The sequence below is a fragment of the Antechinus flavipes genome, chromosome 4, assembly GCF_016432865.1.
Source record: "Antechinus flavipes isolate AdamAnt ecotype Samford, QLD, Australia chromosome 4, AdamAnt_v2, whole genome shotgun sequence".
NCBI classification, from domain to species: domain Eukaryota; kingdom Metazoa; phylum Chordata; class Mammalia; order Dasyuromorphia; family Dasyuridae; genus Antechinus; species Antechinus flavipes.
The window spans coordinates 52,718,640-52,745,054 of record NC_067401.1 but is presented as its reverse complement, the minus strand read 5'-3'; the positions used below and the strand labels follow the sequence as shown (position 1 = coordinate 52,745,054).

Here is a 26,415-nt window from a genome sequence, read left to right as displayed (position 1 = left end):
TAGGCTACCCTTAGTGGTGGGAGAGTACCCTAAACAGTCCCCTCACTGCCATTCTCCCATGGCCTATACTAGAGCTCTTGGGGAACATCAGCCTAAAGTTCAAGTGCCGCAGACCTGAACTGGCTCTGTTCCTAAGAGCATCCATGTAAAGGTGGAAAGTACTAGAGTTCATTTAGTCTAACATCCCTTTCTCTCTGCCCTTCTTTCTCTCCATTTACCAGTTAGAAAAATGACTTGCTGATGGTCACACAAAGTAACTAAGGATTGAACCAATGTCCTCAAATCCAAGCCTCTTTTCCCTTTATCACCAATGGTTGAGACCATTTCCCACAAACAAATCTTCCTTGGACTTCCCCGTCATACTCTGGCCAAAATCACAGCCAAGACAGTGCCATCCCCAAGGAAGCGGCAGCCATAGTGTCGGCATTCATGGGTCCCGCTCTCTACCAAAGCCCAGATGATGCAAATGGGTAAAAAGGCCAACAATGCGGGGGACATATGGTGACCTGACGTTGTTCATCAGCACAGACGACCAAAAGTCTGCCTGATGGTATAAAGGGAAGTGTTGAACATCAAATGAGTCTTTCTGAAAGAAAACCATGCACTCCAACTGTGCATCTCTGCTGGGATACTCGAGAGAGATACCTGATCACAGGAGCAGTTTCCACCTTTATTCACATTCTCACAGGTTTGGTTTATTAAGGGTCTGGCCCTCTGGGTGAAAGCTGTTCTCTGTGCTTCTGGTCCTGGATACTGAGAATACTAGTCCCTAAGAAAGAAGCAAGGCACCAGGTTCAGAATTTCTAGGACAGAGAATGTCCAGGGGAGTCACAGCTGCTATTACCTAATCATTGCCCAGTTTGGCACCCTCTTCCAGAAAACAAGGAGTGAGAGCCCTGGGGTTTTTTCTTGGGAAGGAAGAAGCTGGGCCCCAGAAAAATCCTCCAAGTACCAGCTTGAAACAGGGCTCGGATGCCAAAGGTAACCATCCTTGAACCTAACAGTGCTGGGGTCCTGAGACCACGCCAGTTCTGGCCCAGGACAAACTCCAAGTCCACTCCAGACAGAGCTGGGCTGCAGGCTGAGGCACTCCTGCCTCCCACACCACTTATTTCACAGTCTTTTCCTTTGGTTTCTTCTGTTTCTTCTGTTCCTCATATTCAGTGATTTTCTGTCGGAAGTATCCTGTAAACCCAGACACACCTGTCAGATAATGCACTTGTGCCACATGAGAAGAAAATAATCACCACCTCCAACTGCCCACCCTGGGCTCCGGCCCCTTAAATCTTCCCAGGGTTACTTAGCCTTTCTCCAAGGCTGAGAGAATGGATCTACAGAACACTCAGAGCCCTGAGATCTGATGTAAACAGACCTGAGCCTTTGTGCAATTGCATCCTGGGGGTTCTGAAGATTCTGCCCAGGGACCAATGCATCCACAAGCATTTCGCTCTGTGAGCAAAGCAGGAGTGAACAAGCCCAAAAGAAGCATGAGATGTGCAGAGAAAATGGTCCAAGGGACTATCCGTGTCCCAGCTCGACTTGGTCCGATCACACCTGACCCTAAGGTCATTTGGCTCTCTCCAAAAACGGAGGACAACAGCCCCCTCCCCCCCACCACGTGCCTGGTAGGTGCCGGGGGGAGCAGCCGGGGTACAAGGGAGGACGAAGAGGGTCTCTGCAGACCCTCAGGTAACTCGTGAGGGTGAGGAGAGGAAGGATTCAAGGGGCATGCTCCCTTTGGGCAGGCTGCGACAAGCACTTAGGAAACACACTATGTGATGGGCACTTGGCAAAGCAGTAGTGAATAAACAAACAGGCAGCCCCAGGCTCAAGGAGCTTCTCCTAATGGAGAGAGCTGAGAAGGGAGGGAGGGGAGAGAAGGAACCCACTGTGGGCCATGGTGTTGAAGTCCTGGAATTAGAAGCAGAGCCAAAAAGAAATGGCTGACCTCCACTCTCCAAAGTGGAGGGAACCACCAATGGGAGAAGGGGCCATCGAGATGAGGATTGCTCCCCTCGCCCTAAATTGTGGTGAGAAAGGAGACCCTCTGCTTCCTGACAGGATATAGAAGCACAGAGCCCTTTCCAGATGTCTTTTTCTAGAACAGTTGAGGTTGCTGTCCCCTTCTCCAATAATTCCACTTTCTCTCCCCATCAGAGACACACTGTCTCATGCACACATACTCTATCTCTCACTCCTTCCCTCCTTTCCTCCCTCCCTCTCTTCCCCCCCCTTTTGTGTCTCTATGCCTCTTTCTCTGTCTTCTTCCTTTCCTTCCTTTTTCCCTCCCTGCCCCCTTGCTACTTCCATTCCTCCTTCCTTCTCTCTCTCTCTCCCTCTCTTTCTCTTTCTATCTCTCTATCTCTCTCTGTGTGTCTCTCTGTCTCTCTCTCTCTCCCTCTCTTTGTCTCTGTCTCTGTCTCTACCTCTCTGTCTGTCTGTCTGTCTGTCTGTCTCTCTCTCTCTCTCTCCCCCCCCCCCCTTTCATTGTAGAACAAGACAAGTATATCCAAACCTACACTGGTGTGAACCTGCAAGTGCTCACCTGCGTGAGATGTCCTGCTCTTCTCGGCTTCCTGGATGAAAAGGGAGAACAGTTGCGTCTTTACAAATTTCTTCACAAACCGGCGGCTTGTTTTAGAAGGCAGGGCCTTACAGAAGGGTCTCTCCTGGAAGCTGCCTTGCCCATCTGGCCCCCGCTTGAGGTAAGAGGCATAGTGGCCCACTGTCCGGATGAAGAACTGCACAAAGGGTCCCGAGACGTGCTCATTGACCTGCTCCAAAGCTGCAAGGATGCAGAGATTCTTTCAAAATAGGGTCTTTCACTGTCCCTCATACCCAGAAGGAAGAAGTGAGGCTGTACACAATTTGCACCAAGTGCAATCTTTACTAAGGATTCCTTGAGTGTCTCAGAATTGCAAATTTAAGTGAGAGATTGGAGAGTGGTACTTTGGCCATGTGACAATGTGGAAGCAAAGACATCTGGTCCACAAGTTTTATGGATTTGGGACCAAAATGCCTGATGAAAATGTAAAGTGGACTAATGTTTCCCCCTAAAAGAATCTATCTTATGATGGAGGGCCCCAGTTCTCTCGAATACTCTCAATCCTAGAGTGCTGAGTAGAGAAAGCAAAAAAGTGAATTGGAGGAAGGAGGTGGGATTCTTGGACTTACTCTTCAGGTCATTATTCCCCTGGGCAAGAGAAGACAAAATATCATTCTGCAGCTTGGGGGGTAAGACATCCCCTTCATCTCCAACCTAGGAGAGAATTAAGAATTAGCTCATGGGACAAATGGGAAAGTAGAGGGGAGGAAAGTGGGGAAGAGAAGGGGCCAGTAGAAGACTGACAAGAGTGGGAAATCAAATCATGTCCTAAAAACATATTAGCTGTGTGACTATGGGCAAATTACAACCTTTTATTGGCTTTAAAGAACTCTAAATATAGCCTCTGTGCAATATAGAAAAGTTCCTCATCCTGGTGAAATCACAGATCTAGACCCATTGCCACTCCCCCTAAAAAAACAAATCTTTCCAAAAAAGAGAAAGAAAAGGAAGGAAGGGGAGAGAAGGAGGGAGAGATGGAGGAAGGAAAAAGAAAGAAGGAAGATAAGGAAAAAAGTAAGATGAAGGGAGGGAAGTAAGACATGTAGGGAGGGAAGTAAAAAAAAGGAAGAAGGAAGGAAGAAAGGAAAGAAGGGAAGAGAAAGGAAGGAGGGAAGGAAGGAAGGAAAGAAAGAGGAAGGAAGGAGGGAAGGAAGGAAGGAAGGAAGGAAGAAAGGAAGGAAGGAAGGAAGGAAGAAAGGAAGGAAGAAAGGAAGGAAGAAAGGAAGGAAGGAAGGAAGGAAGGAAGGAAGGAAGGAAAGAAGTCCAAAAAACACCTAACAAAACTCTCCTATAATTCTTTTGTTTATATTACTTATGTGCCATTTATTCTTTTCTTGCCTTTATGTTTTAGAAGTTACCTGTATGTACATCTCAATGCTCAGCTAGGCTAAAAAGTTCCAGAGAACAAGAACTGTGTCTGGAGATGTCTTCCTGCCCTCAACATCTAGCAGGCTGCCTTCCCTATAACTGGTGCCCAATGTAGATGTATTGAACAGTCAAATGAAAGGTGCAGGAGTGATAAAGAGGGAGACGGTGGGACGAGAGGGTCTGACTTACCGATTTTAAGAAGGTGCCTTCACACAGATCCACCAGAAGAACCTGAAACAAATAGGAAATGAAGCTCCAAGGGATTTAACCACTTCCAAATTCTCAGGGGAGATCACATTTGTCAATGCTTAGCACAAAGGCTGGCGCATAGTAAGTGCCATAAAAATGCTTCTTCCCTTCCCCTCCCACCCTTGTGGCTGTGTTCCCACCTTAGTCCCAGGGGAACCTCCGCACTCTTCCTGACTGCAACCAAGCAGATTAGGGTGAGCTGAGAGCAAAAGGAAGCTTTTGTCTCTATCTCCAGAGCTTTGTATATACATATAGTAGATTCTTAACAAATGTTTTTGTTTAATTGAATTATAAGGACGTTCTTCAAAACCATTGCAAAAGCAGAGTCAGTTCATCATCACCTCAATCCATTTATTCTGAATCCCAGTCTCCATGAGAAATACAGGTAGATAATAGGGGAAAGGGGGGAATGAGTCCTGAAGGGGCTCACCTGGAGTAGCACCACTGAGATAAAGGGGGAACAGTGGGAAAAGAGTTGGAAAGCTGACATCTAGTAGCTTCCAGCTAACCAGATACTAATCTCAGTTGTTTCTGTGCCAGTGAATGACTGAACATGCTATAAATTTTTGCCCTGGGGCAAAGTCTCCTTCGCCCTCTCCTAGGAACAGCCCCGCTTCGCAGCACTCTCCCAGTCTCCATGATTCTGTCAATCTTGGAACGGGCACAGAAAAGCAGACTTCAAGCCTGGTTTCTGTGACTCACCCCATAGCAGAGAAGTGGAGGAGGGGGTGAGAGAGGGAGAAAGAGACACATTCTAGGGAAAAGGACTCAAATGTTGACCGGGATTGGGGTGATGATGACGACACCTGATGAAAAGCAAGGAGATGTGGTGAGCAGAGGAAGATCTAAGTTCAAATCCTAACTTTGACACATCCAGCTGGGTGACTCAGACAACTATCCAAAACGTTTAAGTTAGAGTTAACAATCTGCCTTGGTGGGAAGAGCATCCACCTTGAGAATACTGCACATCCATAAGATCATATGTCCAGACTAAAAATAAACCAATTACCATTTATATAGTGCTTTGTAGAAAGGCAGAATGAACAAACATCTCAGTTTAAGAAATATATAGTCACTAGGTTAGATTTTAGTGGTCTTGAAGACCTTTCTACAGGGGAGGTTGACTTAGTTTTGGGGAACAATCCTTGTAACTCCCCCCAAGAATACATACATTTACTAGATTTTATTTGGACATCATTTTGTCTGTATGTCATTTCTCCCAGTAGTGTCTGCTCCTCAGTGTCTTTTTCCTTTCTTTGTATCCCCATTGCTTAGCACAGTGCCTAAGGACACATCGTAATCATTTACTAAATGCTTATTGTCTTAACTTTCTAACATTCTGATATTTTTTAATATGCAGCTCCCCCAAAATTAAAATCCATGAGGATGGAGGAACTCTTCCCTCCACTGGCTTGTTTGACTGACAGATTCTGCAAAGTTGCCAAGAGACTTGGCAGGGTGGGTGAGAATCTGTGTATCTGTGTATGTGGCACAGGGGCAGGGAGTAGGGGAGAGAGTAAGGAGAAAGAGAATTAAGGGAGGAAGGGGTGTTGCTTCCTCTCTAGCATCCAGAAAAGCCACAGTTCCCGGACACCTTGGAACTGAAGTCAGGAAATTTCAAAACCTCAGAAATTAGAACATTTTAACTTATTGCCCAACACACAAGGAGTTCTCTCCAACTTCCACCCCCAAGTCATGAGGTCAAGGCTGTTCTGCAAATGAGAATATTGGCATCCAAGTAAGTAGAACGGAAATTTGCGTGGGGAGAGAAAAGGAAGAGAAATGAGTGACTAAAAGACCAGCCTTCCAGTTTTATGCTCTCTAGTAACTAAAATGCAAGAACAAGCTAAGTTTCAGCAGGACTTGGGGTCTTCCTTTGCCTCGAACATTGGCTGGGTAAGTTTCTTCAGCTATGAAATGTGCCTCAGTTTTCTCATTTGTAAAATGGGGAACCAGGCTGGATCTCTATCTATACCAATAACCTACTTGTAGGAAACTAGAGCTACTTTATTGGAACTTCTGTCGACATGGGGTGTGTCCATTGTTAGCCAGTGTACACACAAGCAAAGAACAACACTGGTTTAAGGTATAATAATATTTTCTAGAGAGGAGAATTCTCATCCACCCTCTAGGAAAAGTCTTTTTAGAGGGGTATGGATAGTGAAGGGGAGACATGTGTAAGAGAGCTGGCTAACAGAGTTTCCTTCTCTGGTGATGGAGAAAAGTGTCTAATTAGCTCACAAAAGACTCAAACCCACGTCCTCCTTAGTTTGTATTCTAAAGTAACTTATTTAGCCCATCCAGTGGATGGCCACTCAAGTTCTCAGATTTTTAATGCAGGTGATAATGGCAATCAATATACTTTCAAGGTAAAATTTCTGATAGGGTTTCTACTGTGTGGACTTGGCCATTAGGCACTGGCCAGCAGTTGTAGGGTCAGCTGGGAGTGCCATCCCTTTTCCCTGGGTCAGGACAAGGAACAGGGTGTAGTGCCCCTTGGTGGTGTCCTTCCACTCCATCACAAAGAAAAGTGGGGGTGCTCTGTAAGGAGACCGTACCTCTTCCATAGGGCTGTCCAGAACCTCCTGAATAAATCGCTTTTGAACTCCGACCATGAAGGGAGTGGGAGAGCAGACAGTGGCCAGAAGGCTCTCGGGGACCACAGGGATGTAGGTGTGGGCCCAGCTGAAGGGGTAGAGCAGCGCGGCGGCAGCGTGGATGCACTGGGACAGGGTGCTGGGGACGACAACATGGGAGAAGACAGATGGGGATCCAGGCGCGGTCCAGCCTGGCAGGCAAAGGCCACCCCCCAGCCAGTCAGAAGCAGCCTCCGGCCACTTCTTTATCTTTGCTAATATGAGGAAACATACAGGATAGAGGGCAAAGGGCACTGGTTTCAGGGCCAAATTCTGGCTCTACTACTGCCTCTTTGTGTCCCCTGCTGCAAGTTTCATCTATTTTCTTTGACCTTATCTGTAAAATGAGGCAGATTAGATCAAAGTTCTTAATTTTTTCCCTCTGGAGAGGGTCTGGTGAAGCCGATGGGCCCCAAATCAGAATAATTTATGCTTTTAGATGCATAAAATCAAATAACAGCATTACAAAGAACCCATTATGTTGAAATATAGTTATCAAATACTGCAACATATCTAACATATATAGGACTACTTGCCATCTAGGGGAGGGGGTGGAGGGAGAGAGGGGAAAAATCGGAACAGAAGCGAGTGCAAGGGATAATGTTGTAAAAAAATTACCCTGGCATGGGTTCTGTCAATATAAAGTTATTATAAAATAAAATAGGAAAAAAAAAAAGAAATACAATTATCAAAATATTAACAAAAATATTCATAACTTCGGACTAAGCAACCTCTTAAGGTCCTTTCCATTTCTAAATCCCATGTCCTCAAGTCCTTGTGCCAGTGGTTTAACAGGCCTAACTATTGGGGGTCACAACTGAATGGGGTTGGAAGAAGAGCAAGATGGTGACATACTTGGAATGCCTCCATAAGGCCTGAGTGTGAGCACTCACCTGAGCTAGGTGAGGGACCAGTTAGTCATCAACCAAAGTCAGGAGTAGACTGTGGGGTCATGAAGTATACCCACTCCATCTTCTTACCAGAGCAGTATCTGTTTCTGCTCTCTGCCCGAGTGCTTTCTGCTCCCTCTCCCCCTCTCCTTATTCCCCCTTCCCTCTCTCTTTGCCCTCAACACTACGATCCAGGGTCAGGAAGCTCGGGCTGGCACCTAGATGTCTCCGGGAAACTCCTAAGCTCCAGGAATACTCCACCCAACCCTTCCTAGATGGAAAGTCCCCCAGAGATGGAGCTTCTCCCTTCCCCCTGAAGCCTTCTCCCGAGCCCTCGCTCCCTCACCCACAGCAGCCTCCGTGCCCCTATCCTTGCTCCCCCCCCAGCCTTCACAGATCTCTAGGTCACAGCTGTCAGTTGTTCCCCAAAGTGAAGGTCAATAGCAAGCAGGTAGAAAAGTCATTCTCATTTCCAGGCTTCCTGAGAGCGAAGTCATGACATACTCAGCACCTGGCCAAAGTCCAGCCTGACTGGGAAGTCCCCTCCCTGATTCAACTGGGAAGATCCCAAAGCCTGGAATGGGAAGGAAGATGGGAAATAGTGGGTTCTTTCCACAGAATTTTAAGGCCGACGGGAGGCTGCCAGGAAGCTCCCCCTTCTTCCTAAGTCTAGTGGAGAGCTGAGGGGGAGGAGAAAGGAAACACAGGAAATGGGGAAATATTTGTTAGCCCCCACTTTCTGTGTTCTGTTCAAATCCCAGAGCAGAGGCCGGACCGCACAGAGGAGCTGCCAGACACGCGTCTGAAATTACTTTCACTTCCTGAGCACAGGAAAAGGCAGAGGGTCCGGGCTCCCGCCACTGCCAGGAATCCTTCCTCCTTGTTCCTGTACTGGGGGAGAGGGGCAGGGAGGCTGCTTCCAGAGAGCGTCTCCGAATTTTCAAGAATCCCCCTTAGTTTTTAGAACTTTCGCCCCAAACTCTCTTCATTCACCTTTCTTTGCTACTTCCAGTTGATGGTGCTCTCTCTCCTCAATTAACCTGGTTTTATGCTGTTTTATATGTGTTATATCCCATCACCAGCATCCCCTCCCTCTGGAGGAACGGCAGCTCTGGGATGGCACAGGCTATTTTATTTTTCATCTTTACCTTCCAGAGCCCAGAACAATGTTTTGTATGGATAGATACTTAAGAAAAGATTGAGCTGAATAATTTTTGACCCAAAATCTTGATTCCTCTCCTGATACAAGAACAGCGCTCTCGACCTAACCCCTCAATGCCCAACTTTCTCTCTCTTTTCTCTGACACGAATTCTAGGTCTATCGACTTGTTGCCCTCCAAAAAGCAGAAGTCTTATCTATGTTTTTTTAGTCTGCATCCCTGGCTGGAGAATTCAGAGCCACCAGCAAGGACTGCAGGCTCAAACCCCACAGCGCTCCACGATCTTTTCCTAACTACATCCTCTCTTAATTGCCTACTTCCAACTGCCCCCAAAATACAAGTATATCTGCCCCCACAGTGATTCATGACCCCTCCCTAATGACTGGATGCCTTTCTCAACACTGGCTCGGGAGGGAAGTGAGAAACCTCTTGCAGAAGATGAGAGGATTACAGAGAACTCATTAGGAAATCCAAGTTTGATAACTTTTGCCCCCAGGATTAAAGTGCCAAACTGCAGGTCTAGAGGAATGGAGAGTTGGGAGCAGGAACCCTTAGGAGAATGCATGTTTCCTTTTGGGAAACCCCTATCTGGTCCCTGAATCCCAGGGAAGCTGGATCTAGATGAGCCTACCTGAGGTCCTCGGCCAGGAAGATGATCCGTCTCTCGAGGACCGCAGAGGCGAAGATGTGTAGGATCTGCTCGTGGTTAAGGCATCCCAACAGGGATCGGAGATCCACATGCTCCAGGCGGGAGTCCAAGGGTCGCGTCAGGGAGATGAACTGCAAGGGGACATGGAGGGTCACCAAGGAGCGGGCCTTTGGGGGCCCAGGTGGGTACCGCCCTGGTGAGCCCAGAGGCTGGTGAGAAAGACGCTGTGACAGGAAGGCAGGAGGCCAGCAAGGAGGACACGGGCCCAAAAGACAAGAGCATCCGTGAGGGAAAGCGACCAGCGTTTTGTGGCCCACACAGGCTAAGGAAATTAGCTTCCGCCCCATTACATATCACACTTCTGAAAGCCGGAGTCCTCGTGGGCCTGATTCTATTTGTGACTGATGCTCCAGGGGATAGAGCAGGCCAGAAATCAGAAAGACTCATCTTCCCGGGTCTGAGTTCAAATGTGGCCCAAGCAAGCCACTTACTCCTGTTTGCCTCAGTTCCTCATCCGCAAAATGGAGCGGAGAAAGAAACGGCAATGGCTTTGCCAAGAAAATGACCGAATCACAACGGATATTCCCAACCTAACCCACCACTGGCTCCTCCTCAAATTTCCATCCGCCGAGTGGGAGCATCTGAATGACCCGAGAAAGGATCAGCAGAAAAAGGAGGAGGGGCCCACCCATCAGCAAGGGTGTGGGGACACGCCACTCTCAGAGCCTCCACCGAGCCCACCCGGCCTACCTCCGTGCCAGAGTCAGGGATGAAGCTCTTGAGGGTGACCGTCTTCCCAGGAGCGGGGAAGGCAGACTCCCGGAGACCCTGCATGAATGGATAGATCACGGCCATGGAGATCTGGTGCCGCTTTTCCACCTCATCCAGGATCTGTAGGAACATTCAGGGAAGAGAAAATCCAGAGAAAGAAGGCAAAACCTGCGCCCCCACGCATCGATCTGGAACAAGGCAAGTCACTTAATCCCTCCTTGATCTGCTGTCAAGAGGCAGCTGGGGACCCTGGTCAGAAGTCACAAGTTGTGTGACCCTGATCTGTAAAATGAAGATAATAATGGCCCCTACCAATTGAATCAATTGCTCTGAAGTCTTCAAGGTCCTCCCTCCCCTGCCTAGGCCCTCCATTCCAAATAAAACCAAGAGTTCTGAACATGGGGCCCATCGATTCCTAAAGGGTACATCTATAGATTTCAGGGGGGTCTGTATATTTAAATCAGAATATATATTTATAAATGTATTTGATATATATATATATATAAAATATACATATTTAAATTAGATATAATTGTATTATCTTTCTTTTCACTAAGCCTCTGACTAAAACTGAGCATTTCCTTTACTTACTTTAAACACTATTCTGACAAAGATTCCATAGGCTTCACTAAATTGGCAAAGGGGTATAAATAAAACAGAAATGGTTAAGAACCTCTGAACTAAATTAACTGGGCTTCTGTATGATATAATAGAAATTTAGAGTTCAGAGGACTAAGTTCAATGCTTTTGAACATTGTTTTTTACAAATGTACTTTTTTTTCATGTCAGAAAGTTCTGCTCCCCCTGCCACGTAGGTATTTATTCTCCAGGGAGTCAAGTCAAACTTTGTCATCAAAAGCTCACTTCCATCAGGAGAAATAAGAAGGTGGAATTTTCAGACTTTGCTTCAGGATCAACGCCTTTTCCTAGGCTATTTCCATAGCTCAAAAATAATAATTATGTAAAGAGTTATCAGGCTATGTTAAAAAGCCATTTTTGTTGGAATTGGAGGATCTGGATTCAAATCCAGTTAAGATCCATGTGAATAGGGCAAAAATCACAACTTTTCTGGGTTGTACTGTACTCCTCTCTAAAAGGAAGGGGTTATACTAGATCTCTAAGGGGTCCCTCAGCCCTAAATCTTGTTGGACCTTCTCAACCTCCCAATGACAGACAAAGAGCAAACTGGGTTTTTTTCACAATAATGGATGGAGCAGTGAATTTGAAGTGAGCTAATTATGGATTTGACTCCTGCCCCACTGTTGCAACCACATGGACCCCGTCGCTGCTCTCTTGGACTCTAACTCTGATCCCGCCCCATCTGCTGTGCTTTGTTTTTTGTTTTGTCAGTGAGCAGGATGGAAGGCAGTTCCTCTTGACACCTTAATTGCATTTTTAACCTCAAACCCCAAAGAGGGAGCTGAGGCTAGACAGGGAGGGCACAAGGCCGAGAAGGGCTGTCAAGCCGGATTAACAGGCCCAGCTGGGCAGCTGGGGAATCCCTGCCCCACCCCTACCTTGGAGAACAAGCCGAAGCAGCCGATGCAGCTGATGATACAGTACACGATCGGGAGCCGGGGGCCGGGGCCAGCGGGCTGCAGACAAAGACACGGAGGCCATTTCTCAGCTTGGGAACTTCTCCTGGGAACCTCCCTAACTGAGGGTAAAGGAGTCAGGGGTCTTGGCTCCCAAAATAGGCCAAAAGGAAAAGGGGCTGACCGGGGAAGGCTCAAGGATAACAGTCACTATTTAGTAACTGACTTATTCATGCACGTAAGACAGGGAAGCAGTAAAGGTTATTTACTGATGGGGAAACAGGAAAGGAGGAAAGGACTGGATGGATAAATGGGGGAAAGAACCGAAGGTAATTCCTAAACCAGGAACTGAGCCCAGAATGATAAAGATGATACAATGAGAAGGATAAAACCAAAACAGTAAGGGTATCCAATAATAAGGATGACCCCCAAGGGGATCTACAACCCCAGCTCCAGCAAGGGATGTGGTATAAAATCAGGGAGAAGGATGTCTGGCCCTGAATTCCCCTGCAGACCTCAGTGGGGAGTGCCATGGGTGGGGTGGTCCCGCTCCCTTCCACAGTCTAGACTTAAGGGAACTTTGAGGGGTCCCCAGGTAAAGGAAATAGAAAATCTGGGCAGCAGAACGGTGAGCAGTACCAAGAGTCGCCTGCAGTAGCCAATCTTCCTGGTCCCATCCACGTTGGTTAGAACGAAAGAAAATGTCTCCCTAAAATTGAGAAAGGGAGGGAGAGAGAGTGACGTTTTCAGACTAGACTCTGAGACAGGAGAACAGCTAATGGCCAAATCACTCGAGTTCCTGCCTACCTAGACCCGTCTTTCAAAGCTCACTCACAGTGCCTGTTACTGAAGCAGATTCTGGGGTCTGGGGCAAACGCCGAGATGAGATAAGGGGACGATTACAGCTTGGGGAGTAGCCTGTGGAAGGGGATGGGATGCACTCTCTCTAGTGTTTCGAAAAAAGTTTCGCTTTTTAGTGTTTCATGCCCAAAGAAGAATTCATATCCTCCCCCAAAGGAGAGCGTCTACAGTCTGCCAACTATAGTCCAATGAGCTTAACTTTGCTGGAAAAATTCTGAATGTTACTAGAGGGATGATTAGTGAACATCTAGAAAAGCAAACAGAAATCGTAAAGAGCAAACACAACTTCATTAAGAACAAATTATGCTATATGAAGTTTACTTCCTTTATTACAAATGTTACTAGACTGGTGCATCAGGAGTAATGTTATAGGATAATTTATCCAGGTTTTAAGAAACCATTTGACAAAATCTCTCATGCTATAGAAATATGGGATAGATGGCAGTATATTTAGGTGGAAGCTGAGCTGGTTGAACAGCCAGGCCTGAAAAGTAATTATTAATGGATCCATGTCAGCTTGAAAAGAGGTTTCCAGTGAATGCCCAAGGGATTTGGGCTGGTCTCTGTGTATTTTATCAGTGACTCAGCAAAAAGCTTATCAACTTTTAAGATAATCAAACTGTTAGGGGTAGCTAACTCCCTGGATTAAAAGAATTGTGATCACCAAAAAAAGCTAAATAAGTTAGAATTTGGAGCTAAATCTAAAAAGATGATATTTAATGTAGATAAACACGTGGGTATGAAAATCTTTACAAGAAAAAAAAATCAGGGAGGAATGGTTCATCTGAACAAGAACAATGTGTTTTCATGAATTACAAATTTTAAAATGCATCAACAATTAGACATGGCAGATAAAACAACTGTGATCCTGGGCCCCATTAAGAGAGGTTTTGTGTCCAAGACTAGTAAATCTCAATGTTAAAACTGAAAGAGATTCCACATGTGGCATTTTATTTTCAATTCTGAGAGCCACATTTTGGAGTGGACATTTATAAATGGAGAGTATCCAAAGGAAGCCAACCAGGATCAATAAGGGCCTTGAGATCATACCATATGAGAGTTCATTGAAGACATCTGCCCTACTTAATGTGGAGAAGGGAAGCCTGGGAAAGAACATAATATCTGTCTTCACCTATAAATGTTTGTCATAGAAAATAGTTCTGCATTATCTCCTGAGGGCAGAACTAAAAAACAAAGAAATTGGAGAGACAAATTTCAGCTTCATGTAAGGGGAAAATATTGGGCTTTTTCAAAAAGTAGTTAGTGGCTTCTCATTCACAGCAAGCTTCTAGCAGAGGCTTTTAAATGCTTTATATCTGATAGAGAGATTCTTATTTATTTATCTATCTCACATCTCTATAGCATGAGAGACTTTGTCAAATACTTTTTTAAAAAATCTCTTTAAATTGTACTGTAACATTCCCTCTGATGTACCAGTCCAGTAACCCTTTCAATAAAAATGAACTCCATTCGTCATGACCTGTTCTTAATGAAGCTATCTTGGCCCTTTGTTATTACTGTTTCCTTTTCTAGATGTTCACTAACGATCTCTCTAATAACATGTTCTAGAATTTTGCCAGAAAACAAAGTCAAACTTGTTGGACTATAATTGGCAGACTCTGGTTGCTTCCCTTGGGGGAGCCTGTGAACTTAGCTTCATTGGACATGAACTAACTAAATGACAGGTAAAATTCCTCCCAAATCTCAGATTCTATGACATGAATAGTAGTATCCTGTATCAGAGAATATGTGTCTAAACTCAGGGCAAAGTATTCCAAAAAGAAGATAAAAATGGTATATATCATATCACACACACATGTATATGTGTGAGAGAGAAAGAAAGAGATACAGAAAGATGGGAGGAGAGATATGAGAGAAAGAGATGGAGGGAGGGGAGGGAAAAAGGGAGAAAAGGAAGAAGTGAGGGAGAAAGAAAGAAACAGAGACAAGATTAGAGAAATAGGAGGAGAGATGTGAGAGGAAGACAGGGGAAATAGGGAGAAAGAAAGAAAGAGAAACAGGGATAGAGACAGAGATAGAGAAATAGGAGGAGAGATGTGAGAGAAAGACAGGGAGGCGGGCAGGGAGGGAAAGAAGAAGAGGGGGAGATGGGGAGGGAGAAAGGGATAGAGAGACAGAGACAGAGAAGTAGGAGGAGAGATGTGAGAGAAAGACAGGGGAAATAGGGAGAAAGAAAGAAAGAGAAACAGGGATAGAGACAGAGATAGAGAAATAGGAGGAGAGATGTGAGAGAAAGACAGAGAGGCGGGCAGGGAGGGAAAGAAGAAGAGGGGGAGATGGGGAGGGAGAAAGGGAGACAGGGATAGAGAGACAGAGACAGAGAAGTAGGAAGAGAGATGTGAGAAAAAGACAGGGGAGGGAGGGAAAAAGAAAGAAACAGACAGGGATAGAGACAGACACAGAAATAGGAAGAGAAATGTGAGAGAAAAAGGGACGGGAGAAGGAAGGGAGAGAGAGAGGAGGAGAAGGGGAGGTAGGAAAGAAGAAAGAAACAGAGACAGGAATAGAGAGACAGAGATAGAGAAATAGGAGGAGAAATGTGAAAGAAAGATAGGGGAGGTGGGGAGGGAGAAAGAAACAGAGAGACAGGGATAGAGAGAGAGAGAGACAGAGAAATATGAGAAGAGATGAGAGAAAGAGGTGGAGGAAAAAGGGAGAAAGAGAGGGAGAGGGAGAGGGCAAGGGGGAGATGGGGAGGGAGAAAGAAACAGAGAGACAGGGATTCAAAGACAGAGACAGAGACAGAGAAGAGCAGAGACAGTATAGAAAAACAATGAGCAAAATAGTAAAAGAGATATAGAAAGATAAGAGAGAGGGAAACACACACACAAGGAAAAAGAGAAAGAGAAATGGGGCAGAGAGGGGGAGGGAGAAAGAAAGAGACAGAGAGGCAGTAGAGACAACATAGAAAAACAATGAGCCAAACAGTAAAAGAGATATAGAAAGATAAGAGAAAGGGAAACACACAGAGGGGAAAAAGAGAAAGAGAAATGGGGTGGAGAGGGGGAGGGAGAAAGAAAGAGACAGAGAGACAGGGATTCAAAGACAGAGACAGAGACAGAGAAGAGTAGAGACAGTATAGAAAAACAATGAGCAAAATAGTAAAAGAGATATAGAAAGATAAGAGAGAGGGAAACACACACACAAGGGAAAAAGAGAAAGAGAAATGGGGCAGAGAGGGGGAGGGAGAAAGAAAGAGACAGAGAGGCAGTAGAGACAACATAGAAAATGAGCTAAACAGTAAAAGAGATATAGAAAGATAAGAGAAAGGGAAACACACAGAGGGGAAAAAGAGAAAGAGAAATGGGGTGGAGAGGGGGAGGGAGAAAGAAAGAGACAGAGAGGCAGTAGAGACAACATAGAAAATGAGCTAAACAGTAAAAGAGATATAGAAAGATAAGGGAGAGGGAGAAACAGAGAGGGAGAGATAGGCAGTATGGTATAATGGTTAGAAAGTAGACCTCAAAATCAGGAAGATCTCGTTCCAAGTGCTCCTCTGATGCACAGTGACTATGGGACCCTCTCAGTGCCCCCAGGCTACTCGCTAAAATGATAGGTTCAGAGAAGGTGCTCCTCTGTGTTGGAGGAGGATGTTTCTCACAAAATCTCCCTAAATCAATGAAACCATAAATTTGGTTTAAAACAAACAAATAAATGAACAAATGAATAAATAAACAAACAAATAAATATGTGTATATAACTACATATGCATAAACACATGTATATATATAGACATACATCTATGCTTACAAATATATGTATATGTATGTATACAATCAGATTTATCATCTATCTATCCAAATACAGGGTATCCCAAAAGTTTTAGTGGCACATTAAGCTCTAACAATCAAAATTCTGTATGTTTACCAAATAAATATAAAACAGGCCCACAAGAAGCCTCCCCAAAGGAGGAGGGAGAGCTACTTCTTACAAATTATCTAAGGTCCCTGGGACTCTGGGACTCTCTCTCCAGCTCCTACTTCTCCCTTGCCTCAAGGCAGGGCCATACCTGGGGTAATCTGTGAGGGGTGCCCACTCGTTGCCATCAGGGAAACAGAACAGAGGAATGGCCCCGTGCAATCGTTCCTCTTCCTCCTGCTGGCCCCGGAGCAGATTCTCTCGCTGTAAGAGAAAGATGGTCAAAAGCGTATGACCAGGAAGGCTAACTTCTGGGGTCTCGGGGACACTAGGTCAGCCGCCTTGCTGACCCTTCTCTGCTCCAACCTGGACTAAGGCCTGGCTATGGATTCTTCCAGACTGAGCCTCCCCAATCTGGCCCAGTTTCACTGGGGGGACCAAAGTTTCACTTCCATTTTGCTGATGTCCCTCTTGTCCATTCAAGACAAAGACCAGGGCCATCCCGAGGGCCAGAAACATCTATATCATGTGGGAGTCTGAGGGTAATAGCTATAAACCCAGAAGGGATCCTTTTACAACCCCTTTTACAGATGAGGAACCTGACTCCCAGTGAGATAAAGTGACTTAATTCAAAGTCCCACAGGAGTGGGATCTGAATCCTGTCCCTCTGACTCTACAGTTAAGGCTCTTTCTGCTGAATCTTGCATCCCCCCACACAGAGAAAACACCCCTAAGGGGGCCAGTTTTCTCAGGAGTGTCCCGGAGCACACGTTCCCCCATGGTGTTCTCAAGCCCAACATCCCCATAATCTCTGTCTTGCTCTCTCTCTGAGTGTTACCTTTCCCCTTCACACCACTGACAACCACAGCAAAGAGCAGGACAAGAAGAAGGGTTAGCAGGGTTAACAGGAAAGGCAGTTCTAGGGACCCGACACAGGAAACAGACCCACATTGTAAAGCATCAGCCCTCAATGGCCACAGGGAAAAAGGTGGCTAAATTGGGAGATTATCTGAAGAATAGTCTGTGGGGTTTGGGGAACACGCAGGGTACCACCGTGAGAGAGGAGGGGGCATGGGACCTAGGATGTCTGTTAGGGAAGGTCCAAGGCACTTCCTGGGGACTCAGTTCAGTCAGCGAAGGGAAGTTCCTGCGCATGGGCTGCTGATGGTGGCAGAAATTAGCTTTATATAATTTTTTAGGAAGAATTATCAAGGGAACAAGGTCAATAAGGAAAGGCAAAACTTCTCCTCCCATTCCCCAAGAAACCCTGTATAATAAACCAAGATGCTCCTTACCTTTGGGAACTGGTAGGTTATTGTAGGTTCATAATCATCCCCCGAATGGGTTCTTTTCAAAGAAACCACAAAGAGATATTCAAAAAAGTGTGGTCCTCCCGTATAGCTGGACAGAGAGGGCTCTCTGATACTCTCTAATGTTTCCTTCCTGCTTTCTCCTCGGGCTTCCTCAGCAGGAACTGAAACAGAGATACCAGAGCTCACTCACACAGAGTTCCAGAGGCCTACTGAGTGGGGGCCCTAAGCAACCAGGAGACCCCATCTGTACCCTCCCACCAAACTAAGAAAGATGGCCATAAAGCAGGACTCTGGCATAGGAGCCATCAGCCAGCTTAGGAGAGCCAGGTAAGGAGCTGAAAAGAGAAAATTATCCACAGGAACAAAGAAAGCCCAGAGGTTCCTCTGGACCACTCCATCCCCCTGCCCATTTCAGATCTGAAGCAGCCCCAAGAAGCCTAAGAAAACCAAGACCAGCCAAGTCCCACTTCAACATCTGCCTAGATTCTAATTCTATCTGAGCTTTTTGAAGAGTTTCAGGGTTCCTGGATGTAAGTCCCTAACAAGGACCTCAGAGATTTCTTAGTCCATCTCCCTCTTTAAAGACACAGGATCATTGAGGAGAATTACATAGGAGGGAGCCCCAAATTACATAGATAGAAAGCATCAGAAATTCAATATTCGTTCTTCTCCCTTCGTGTGACTGAGACTCAGAGGGGAGGAAGTGACTTCCTGAAAGTCACATAACCAGCTAATAGCAACAGGTCGGGGTGGGGAGAGGGAAGCTCACTCATGCAGGAGATGAGGAGGGCAAAACACAGGGGGAGAAACCAGACAGAAACAGAGAAATCAGTCAAATGAAAAGGGGAAGAGGGATGCTATCATCCTGTAAACAGAACAGACCTGTCCATCTTGATCTCCGGGGCATCCAAGGACCCAGGAGTCTGAATACTCTGCCAACCCCCGGTCTATCCATCTTCCCAGAGCCTGAGACATCAGCAGCAAGGTCCTACATTCCACCAAGGCAGGACACAAACATCCACACCTCTGTGAGAGGTCCACGTCTCCCCCTGAAGTCCTACACACCATGGCCCCGGCAAGGGAGATCCATTTCCCTCCCTGCGTACCCACGAGCTGTGTGAGAAGGATGTGGCAGGACCAGGAAGGCAGCAACAGCCCAGTCCTGACAAAGAGAGCATCCTGGCAGAGCAGTTCAAACACCAGCTCCTCCCAAGAGCCTCCGGGTGTGGTGAGAGAAAGGTTATGAGCAAACACCTCCAAGACCCAGCTGCTCCCAGGCCCAGGACCTCATGCAGTTTGCAGATTGTGCAATGGGGTTATTTGCTGATGAATGACTGAGAAATACTGATAGCCATCTAATTTCATGTAGGAGAACCTGATCAGCTTGGGGAGAGTCATCTCAAGTTTGGGCATCTTCATTCTTGGCCTTTCACTTATTCAACTCAACAAAAGCAAAACAAACAAATAAAAAACCCCTAAAAGTTCAATGAACTTTGGGTTTTCCGGGATTTCAAGTTTGAACCAAGGGCTCAGGCACTGGGTATTTACTCCATTTAGCAGTTGCCAAACTTCCTAATAGAATAATTATAGCTCAATAATTACCTAAATCAATTAATGATTCTGACCAGGAACAGCTTTGGCAATTACAGAGAGCTTTAAGTGTGCATCTTTTGATAATGAAACACAGATCAGAGTCCAACTCTGGGCCCTGTTCCCGCCAGTCCTCAGCTGTTCCAACAAGGAAATGACATCAGGAGCCCCTGCCACGCTGGCCAGAGAAGTAGCCAATTATTTGCAGTCCTCTCATTCCCACCCTAGTACTTCCTATATTGACATATGGGGATTACCAGCCAAAATAGTGGGACTTGTTCCAAGGCTTCATTGAACTTTCTAGCAGTTCAATTTAGGAAGCCACAGATTCATTCATTCAGTAAACATTTATGGATGTGTGGGTGCTGTGATGGCACCGGGGTGCCCGAGACTTGGCTACATGACCCTATCAAAGGAGAATCCATCCACAGCTCCAGTAGGATTCCCTCAGTGGGAGCTCCTGTTGTTCTTCTGGGGGCTCTGATGAAAAGACAGGCCAAAATTTCCTGTTCGAGCCAGGGCTGGCAGCAGCCCCATGGCTGAGTCCCAAGGGTGATCCCTGCCTGGCTTCTTCAGTTCTTCATGAAGAACTGAACAGCTGCTGTGCCCTGGGACTCAGTCAACAAGAGTTACTCAGAAAAACTGGCTTTTTCTCCTTCTAAATAAAATGATTTTTGTCAAACAGGCAATCACAACATCACAAAATTTATGTGAAAATCAAGTTGATGTCAAGAGGAAGGTTCAAACATAAAATGACTCAGATGTAAGAGAATCACAAATTTAGAATCACAGAAAGTCTGAGTTGGGAGGATCTTTACTTGGATAGGCCCAAAAAAATGGGCCACGTAGCAGTGAAAGGAGATCTTGGGATGGAAGAAGACCAGGGGAATAAATTAAATGTTTAACAATTAACATATATATATATATATATATATTAGTTTAATCTGTATTATTCTCATTTTCTCTATCAATAGAATAACAAATTAAGGTCTGATTGATAACTTTTGTCAATGCTCACATTGAAAATTTAACCCTAGACTCTAGGGAATCAGATCTGATTTGACTTTTGGATAGTTCTAATTATTTGAGAATGTTTCCTCAAGTCTGTTTTTCTGCAACTTTTTTTTTTTTTAATAACTTTTTATTGACAGAACCCATGCCAGGGTAATTTTTTACAGCATTATCCCTTGCACTCACTTCTGTTCCGATTTTTCCCCTCCCTCCCTCCACCCCCTCCCCCAGATGGCAAGCAATCCTTTACATGTTGAATATGTCATAGTATATCCTAGATACAATATATGTGTGCACAACGGAACAGTTTTCTTGTTCTGCAACTTCTTTTAATCTCCCCTTCTACGGCCAATCAGGACAAGGGAGAATTATATATCCATTGTGATGATGGCAGCAATGGAAGGGGAAGATTTAATTTGGGATTGGGTCCTGCAACTATCTAACAGAAGGAACCAAGCTGCTCGGAAATCAAGAGGCTGAGGAATTGGGGCTCGGTGAAGGGTGCTTAGAAGATAGTGGAAAGAAAAAGCCTCAAGACTAGTAGCAAAGTCAAGCACTAACAACTGAAATTTTCCAGGAAATGGAGTCACAAAGATAAGATAATATTCAAGCTGGGAAGGACTTTGGACATAATCTAGTACAGCATTTCTTAACTATTTTTATGTTTTAGTCCCCTTAGACAATCTGGTGAAGTTTAAGGAACCTTTTTCAGAAAAATATTTTCAAATGCATAAATATACAATAGGAATATAAAGAAAACTAATTACATAAAAATATAGTTATCAAAATATTTTTTTAAAAAGTTGATAGGATGAGGGAGTTAGGTGGTGTAGTGGTTAGAGCACCAGCCCTGAGTCAGGAGGATCTGAGTTCAAATTTGATCTCAGACACTTAACACTTTTTAGCTGTAAGACCCTGGGCAAGTCACTTAATCCCAATTGCCTCAGCCAAAAAAAAAAAAAAAAAAAGTTGATGGGGAACAGCTAAGTTGTTTAGTAGATGGAGCACCAGCTCTCAAGTCAAGAGGAACTGAATTAAAATCTGAGGTCAGATGCTTGAACCTGGCAAGTCACTTAATCCAGATTGTCTTGCAAAAAAAAAAAAAGTTGATGGACCCAAAGTTGCAAACTGCTAACTGAATCCAACTTCCTCTTTTTATAAAAGAGAAATTACCTGATTTGCCTAAAGTTACATAGCTAGTATGTGACAAGGATTTGAATCCAGCTCTCATGCCTTTATGATACATCCCTCTCATGTATACTCAATGATGAACAAAACCTGTTTGAGAAAACTACCTGAACCCAGGGTCAGAGACACAACTCAGAGGGAGTTTTTGCTTTTGCTTTTGCTTGCCAGGTTCACTCACAGCCATGGCTTCTGCCTTTCAGGAAGACAGCAGGAAAAATGGACAGGGAAAAGGAGGACTGAGCCTCTCTCCAAGGGATCAAGTTCTCTGGGAGGTTCCCCAGTTTGGAGGATGGCCCAAATTCTAGGCAAAAACAACCTGGGCTAATACTGGTAATTAGAGGGATGGTTAACGACCATGACAGCTAAAATATCCACCACACCTTTCTCCCAAAGGTTTCATGAATAATATCTCATTTCAAAACCACTTCCTCATCTGAGAAATTTCATCTCCTGATTACAAATAGGGTAGTTAGGTAGTACAGTGGATAGAATTTCAAGCCTGCAGTCAGGAAGCCTCATCTTGAGTTCAAATCCAGCCTCAGAAACTTATTAGTTGTGTGACCCTAGACAAGTCACTTAACTGTGTGCCTCAGTTTCCTCATCTGCAAAGTGAGCTGAAGAAAGGAATGGCAGACTACTGCAATATCTTTGCAAAGAAAATCCCAAATGGGGTCATGAAAAGAGACACCACTGAAACAATCAACAACTACTACAAATAGAGAAATTGAGGTGAGAACAAGTGAAAAAAATAAGAATGAGAAATCTTGAGGGGATCTTGAGAGGTCATCCAGGTCTTTGAATTGAAACACAATTTAGCATTTACTAGCCAAGTGACCTTGGGCAAGATACTACCAAAAAAGAAAAGAAAAAAAAACACTCAAAAAATAAAGAAATACAATTTAACTGTCCTGAACATGTCAGAATAACTCCTGTTTGTAAAAACTTTACATCACTTCAGATAACATTTTTCAGTGTTCAACAACCTTCAGGAAATCCTTCTCCTTCATAAATACCTTATGATGCATTTCTAATCCATTTCCTCTTGTTTTATTCTCACCAGAGTCATAAGGGCAGTACATCTTATGGCAAAAGTGTTAGGAGCTGGGGGTAGGGGTGGGGGCTGGCTCTAGTTATATTATACATCAGGCCCAGAAGGGAATGCTCTTTCTTTCCTTTTTATTTTAGGGGAGACCAAAGGAATAATATAGAATAACTGATGAGCTGGGCAGCTGGGAGTTGGAGATCAATGATATAGGGAAGCAGAAACCCCTAGAAGCATTCAGGTTATACACCACATAGGGCCTGGAACAGAAGCAGGTTGTGGTCCCTTTAAGAAACTGTATTTCCTTTTGATCTGTGATCCCCTTCAGATTCTTCCTGGGCATATCTCCCTAGATAAGTTATCTTTCCAGGATGCCAAGGCCTTGCATTCAATTAGAAATCCTGGTCAAAAAGCACCCTTTGAAGTATTGTTAGTTCCAATAGGAGAGATCAGGGCTGTTTCAGCCCCGACTGGGTCTGACCTGTTTGGGCCGTCCCAGCCCCCACCAGACACCCAATATAACAGCTTCCTTCAACGAAGTTCTTTTACAGATGGACCTCGGTAGCTCACTCAGCTGTCAGGCCCCTTCTGTCCACTGAGAACTGCATTCTCAGTGCAAAACTCCATTTTCCATAGATCTGCCACTATAGACGTCAGTCTCTGGGTAAACTGATTTCTATCCAACAATAAATTTTCATTTTGTATCTAATAATTCGATATTAGTGAATTCTTTCATCCTAAAACCTGCAGCAATTTAAAGGGGATTCTTAACAATTCTCTTATAGCCACTAACCTCTAGACCACCAGGAATCTAGACCACTCAAACCACATCAGGAAGACTTGAATTCATACCAGTCTCTGATCCCTCCTAGCTATATGACTCTGGTCAATTAACTTCTGTGTGCCTCAGTTTCCTCTTCTGTAAAACAGGATAGGCAGGTACTGAACCTGGAATCAAGAAGACTCATCTCTCTGAGTTTAAATCTGACCTCACTTTAACCTGGGCAAGTCACTTTAACCTTTTTGCCTCAGTTTCCTCATTTGGAAAATGAGTTGGAGAAGCAAATGGCAAATCATTCTAGTAGTTTTGCCAAGAAAACCCCAATGGGATCAGGAAGAACTGGACAGAATTGAAATGACTGAACAATAACAAACTACCAGGGTTGTTGTAAGGATCAAATAATGCAAATAATTGTAAAGTCCTCAATACAGCTCCTGACACATAGTAATGAATATATACATGTTAGCTATTATCATCATCATCACGTTTAATAACATTCCTGGTACACAATAGGTATTTAATAAATGCTTTTTTTCCTTCCCTCCTTGAATATAGTGGTGATACTTTCAATCTTCAGCACCTAGAAGAGTATCTGGCAAATCACTAAATCCCACTTAATCAACTCTGGGTTGAAATGGACTAGATGAAGATTGTCTTCCCATAGAACCCTTTCTGAGGAGCCAGGCAACAAAATGAACCATTTAATCAAGAAACAACTAAGACGACAATGGTTGTATGCTTTCCCATCCCCCAAAGAGCTCACTTCACTGAAAAGGGAGCATCAGGATAAAGTGTGAAAAAAGAATTGATCTGAAATCAGAAGACCTTAATTCAAATACTAATTCCGCCACTTCCCAACTGGCTTCATTTAACTTGGACAATTCAGTTTCCTCATCTGTAAAATCAGGCGGTTGGATTGGAGGATCACTCCAATTGTTTCCAGCATTAAAGTGGATGATCGGGTGACTATTAGAAATATAATAGCTCAAGCCTTTCTCCTCCTTTCTGTTCAGCTGCTCTCCACCTGAGGACTATCTCGGGGTGTCCCTCCCCCTGAAATAAAAACCACTCTCCTTTCTGCCCTTCTCCACCGAACTGAACTAAACCCAAGAGGCACAAAGGAGGGAGCTTAAGTCCAGGAGTCCCCTAAGGAGAAGAGAAGGAGGGAAGGAGTGGGAAGGCACAGGCACACCCTCTTGCCTGGGCAGGATGCCAAACCCCAATACAGGTAAGACTGGCTGCTCTACCACTTCCAATATTTCAGTGTTCCCTCTCTCTGCTACCAGGAATAGCTGCTGAGGACAAGAAACACCTGAATTCTCCAGAATTCTCCCTAGACTTCCTCACAACCACCACCAAACATGGCCTGACACGGCCGGGGAGAGGGCATTGTGAACAGAGACTGGTCTTCTAAATCTGGCAATCAGGTTTGGGAAACTGGGGGCTCATTAAACAGATTCCCATAAAATTGGGAAAGATCTGTAAGGGTCCTGACTCAGACCTGTCTAGAACACCCCCAGCCAACCTACTCCCTTTCCTTTCTTTAAAAGGGGTTTTATGATCCAGTAAAAGAACAATCATGGAATATCCTATTCCTCCCCTTCCCCACCCATACATCTGCTTAGGAGACTCTACAAAACATGGGGAATGGCCAAACCACTGGGGCAGGAAGATAAAGAGTTATGGGTGGGGGGGAGGGCGCAGAAGTGGGGAGGGAGGAGAATCATGAACAAAATGAGTGCAATATTGAAACAGAGAGGAGTAGGAAGGGACACCAATCTTCCTCCTTTTGAAGGGATGCCGTGGGAGGAGGGGAAATTAAGTTGAGAAGGTGCTGATTCATTTAGACTCTCTGACTTGTCATAACTAGAGAGGAAAGCAAGGCAGTTTTTCTGCCCCAGAGATAACCAAGAGTATCCTGCCGAGCTATCTCCCTGTTACCACGGCCAACCTGCAGGATGCCAGGCCACTTCCTATCCCAGAGTGCCAGGCTGCTGCGCATTGTACCTTCACTCGGGTCACGGATACACTCCCCCATTCCTAAAATTATACCTGCTCCTGGTGGGGAAGGGAGGGGCGCTACCGGAGAACTCTAAGTACGGGGAATCTGGAAGCGAGACCTGCAGACCCCCCAGTGCCGGGGAGAAAGGGGCCCAAGGGCCTGGTTCTGGGTCCCGAACGCGGCCAGGGGCCACGCGGGACTGAGAACGGTATCGCTGACACCGAAGTACTTGGAGTCCCCGCCGAGTTGTGAAAGGTAAGGGGGATCTGGACTCCCGGGCTCGGGAAATTCAGGACTAGCTCGGGCCGGGCTGGAGACCAAAGACATCCCCCGAGGGCACGCAGTGCTACTATGTATTGTCAGTGGTTGCACCACCAGCTTCCTGCCAGAGGCACACGTGGCCCTGGGCCCCACGACAGCTTCCTTAGCAAACGGTGGGTTTCGCCACCCAGCTCCTCCCGGATCTGAGCCTCGGTAGGACCCCACCCCCCGCCAACCACCCGATTACCGAGTTCGCCGGCCCCGCCTTCCTCTCGTTCTACCAGATCCCCCCCTCCTTTTTTCTACCCCTCCCCGCTAGTCCCTCCTTGACCCCAAACTTCCGAGTCCCCATTGCCGTCACTCCACGAAACCCCCAGCCCGCTTAGCTCCTGTCCGGGGTACCCTGACCCCGCTCATCCCAGCTTCGGGTGCCCCGAAGACCTTTCGCGCTGACCTCCCCACTAGCTTCCCTCATCCCCGCCCTGCCCCGGTGCCCCGCACTGACCCCAGCTGCGGCGCTTCAGTCTCAGGCTGGCTCGGAGGCGGCGGCTGAGCCCGTCCATGGCCCCGCAGGCTGCGGGACTCCGCGGGCTGCGGGTTCCCACCTTCCCCGCCCCCCTACTC

The 26,415-nt window shown here is 45.6% G+C and overlaps 1 protein-coding gene across 2 annotated transcripts; it reads right to left on the bottom strand.

Annotated features, from left to right (window-relative positions):
* Window positions 1-649: 649 nt before the first annotated feature.
* DENND2D (DENN domain containing 2D) lies at window positions 650-26,415 on the bottom strand. Of its 2 annotated transcripts, none has more exons than XM_051993054.1 (12): window positions 26,297-26,415; window positions 17,899-18,077; window positions 16,755-16,867; window positions 12,503-12,572; window positions 11,846-11,923; window positions 10,308-10,448; window positions 9,540-9,688; window positions 6,781-6,958; window positions 4,163-4,204; window positions 3,175-3,259; window positions 2,546-2,785; window positions 650-1,185 (listed from the first exon to the last, which is right to left on the bottom strand). In XM_051993054.1, the coding sequence occupies exons 1-12, from the start codon at window positions 26,352-26,354 to the stop codon at window positions 1,109-1,111; spliced, it is 1,410 nt and encodes a 469-aa protein (XP_051849014.1). In that variant the 5' UTR covers window positions 26,355-26,415; the 3' UTR covers window positions 650-1,108. The 2 variants fall into 2 exon arrangements, with proteins under 2 accessions (XP_051849014.1, XP_051849013.1); XM_051993053.1 differs by lacking the exon at window positions 26,297-26,415 and adding an exon at window positions 18,799-19,062.

What these genes read in the sequence shown, in the direction of transcription:
- DENND2D (XM_051993053.1), bottom strand. Translation starts at nt 18,871, where the DNA reads ATGGATAGACCGGGGGTTGGCAGAGTATTCAGACTCCTGGGTCCTTGG. An exon ending in GCTTCGGCTTGTTCTCCAAG is followed by an intron (nt 10,449 to 11,845) that starts GTAGGGGTGGGG and finishes ATGTTCCTACAG; the next exon opens with ATCCTGGATGAGGTGGAAAA. An exon ending in GAGCAGGACATCTCACGCAG is followed by an intron (nt 1,186 to 2,545) that starts GTGAGCACTTGC and finishes CTGGGTTTACAG; the next exon opens with GATACTTCCGACAGAAAATC.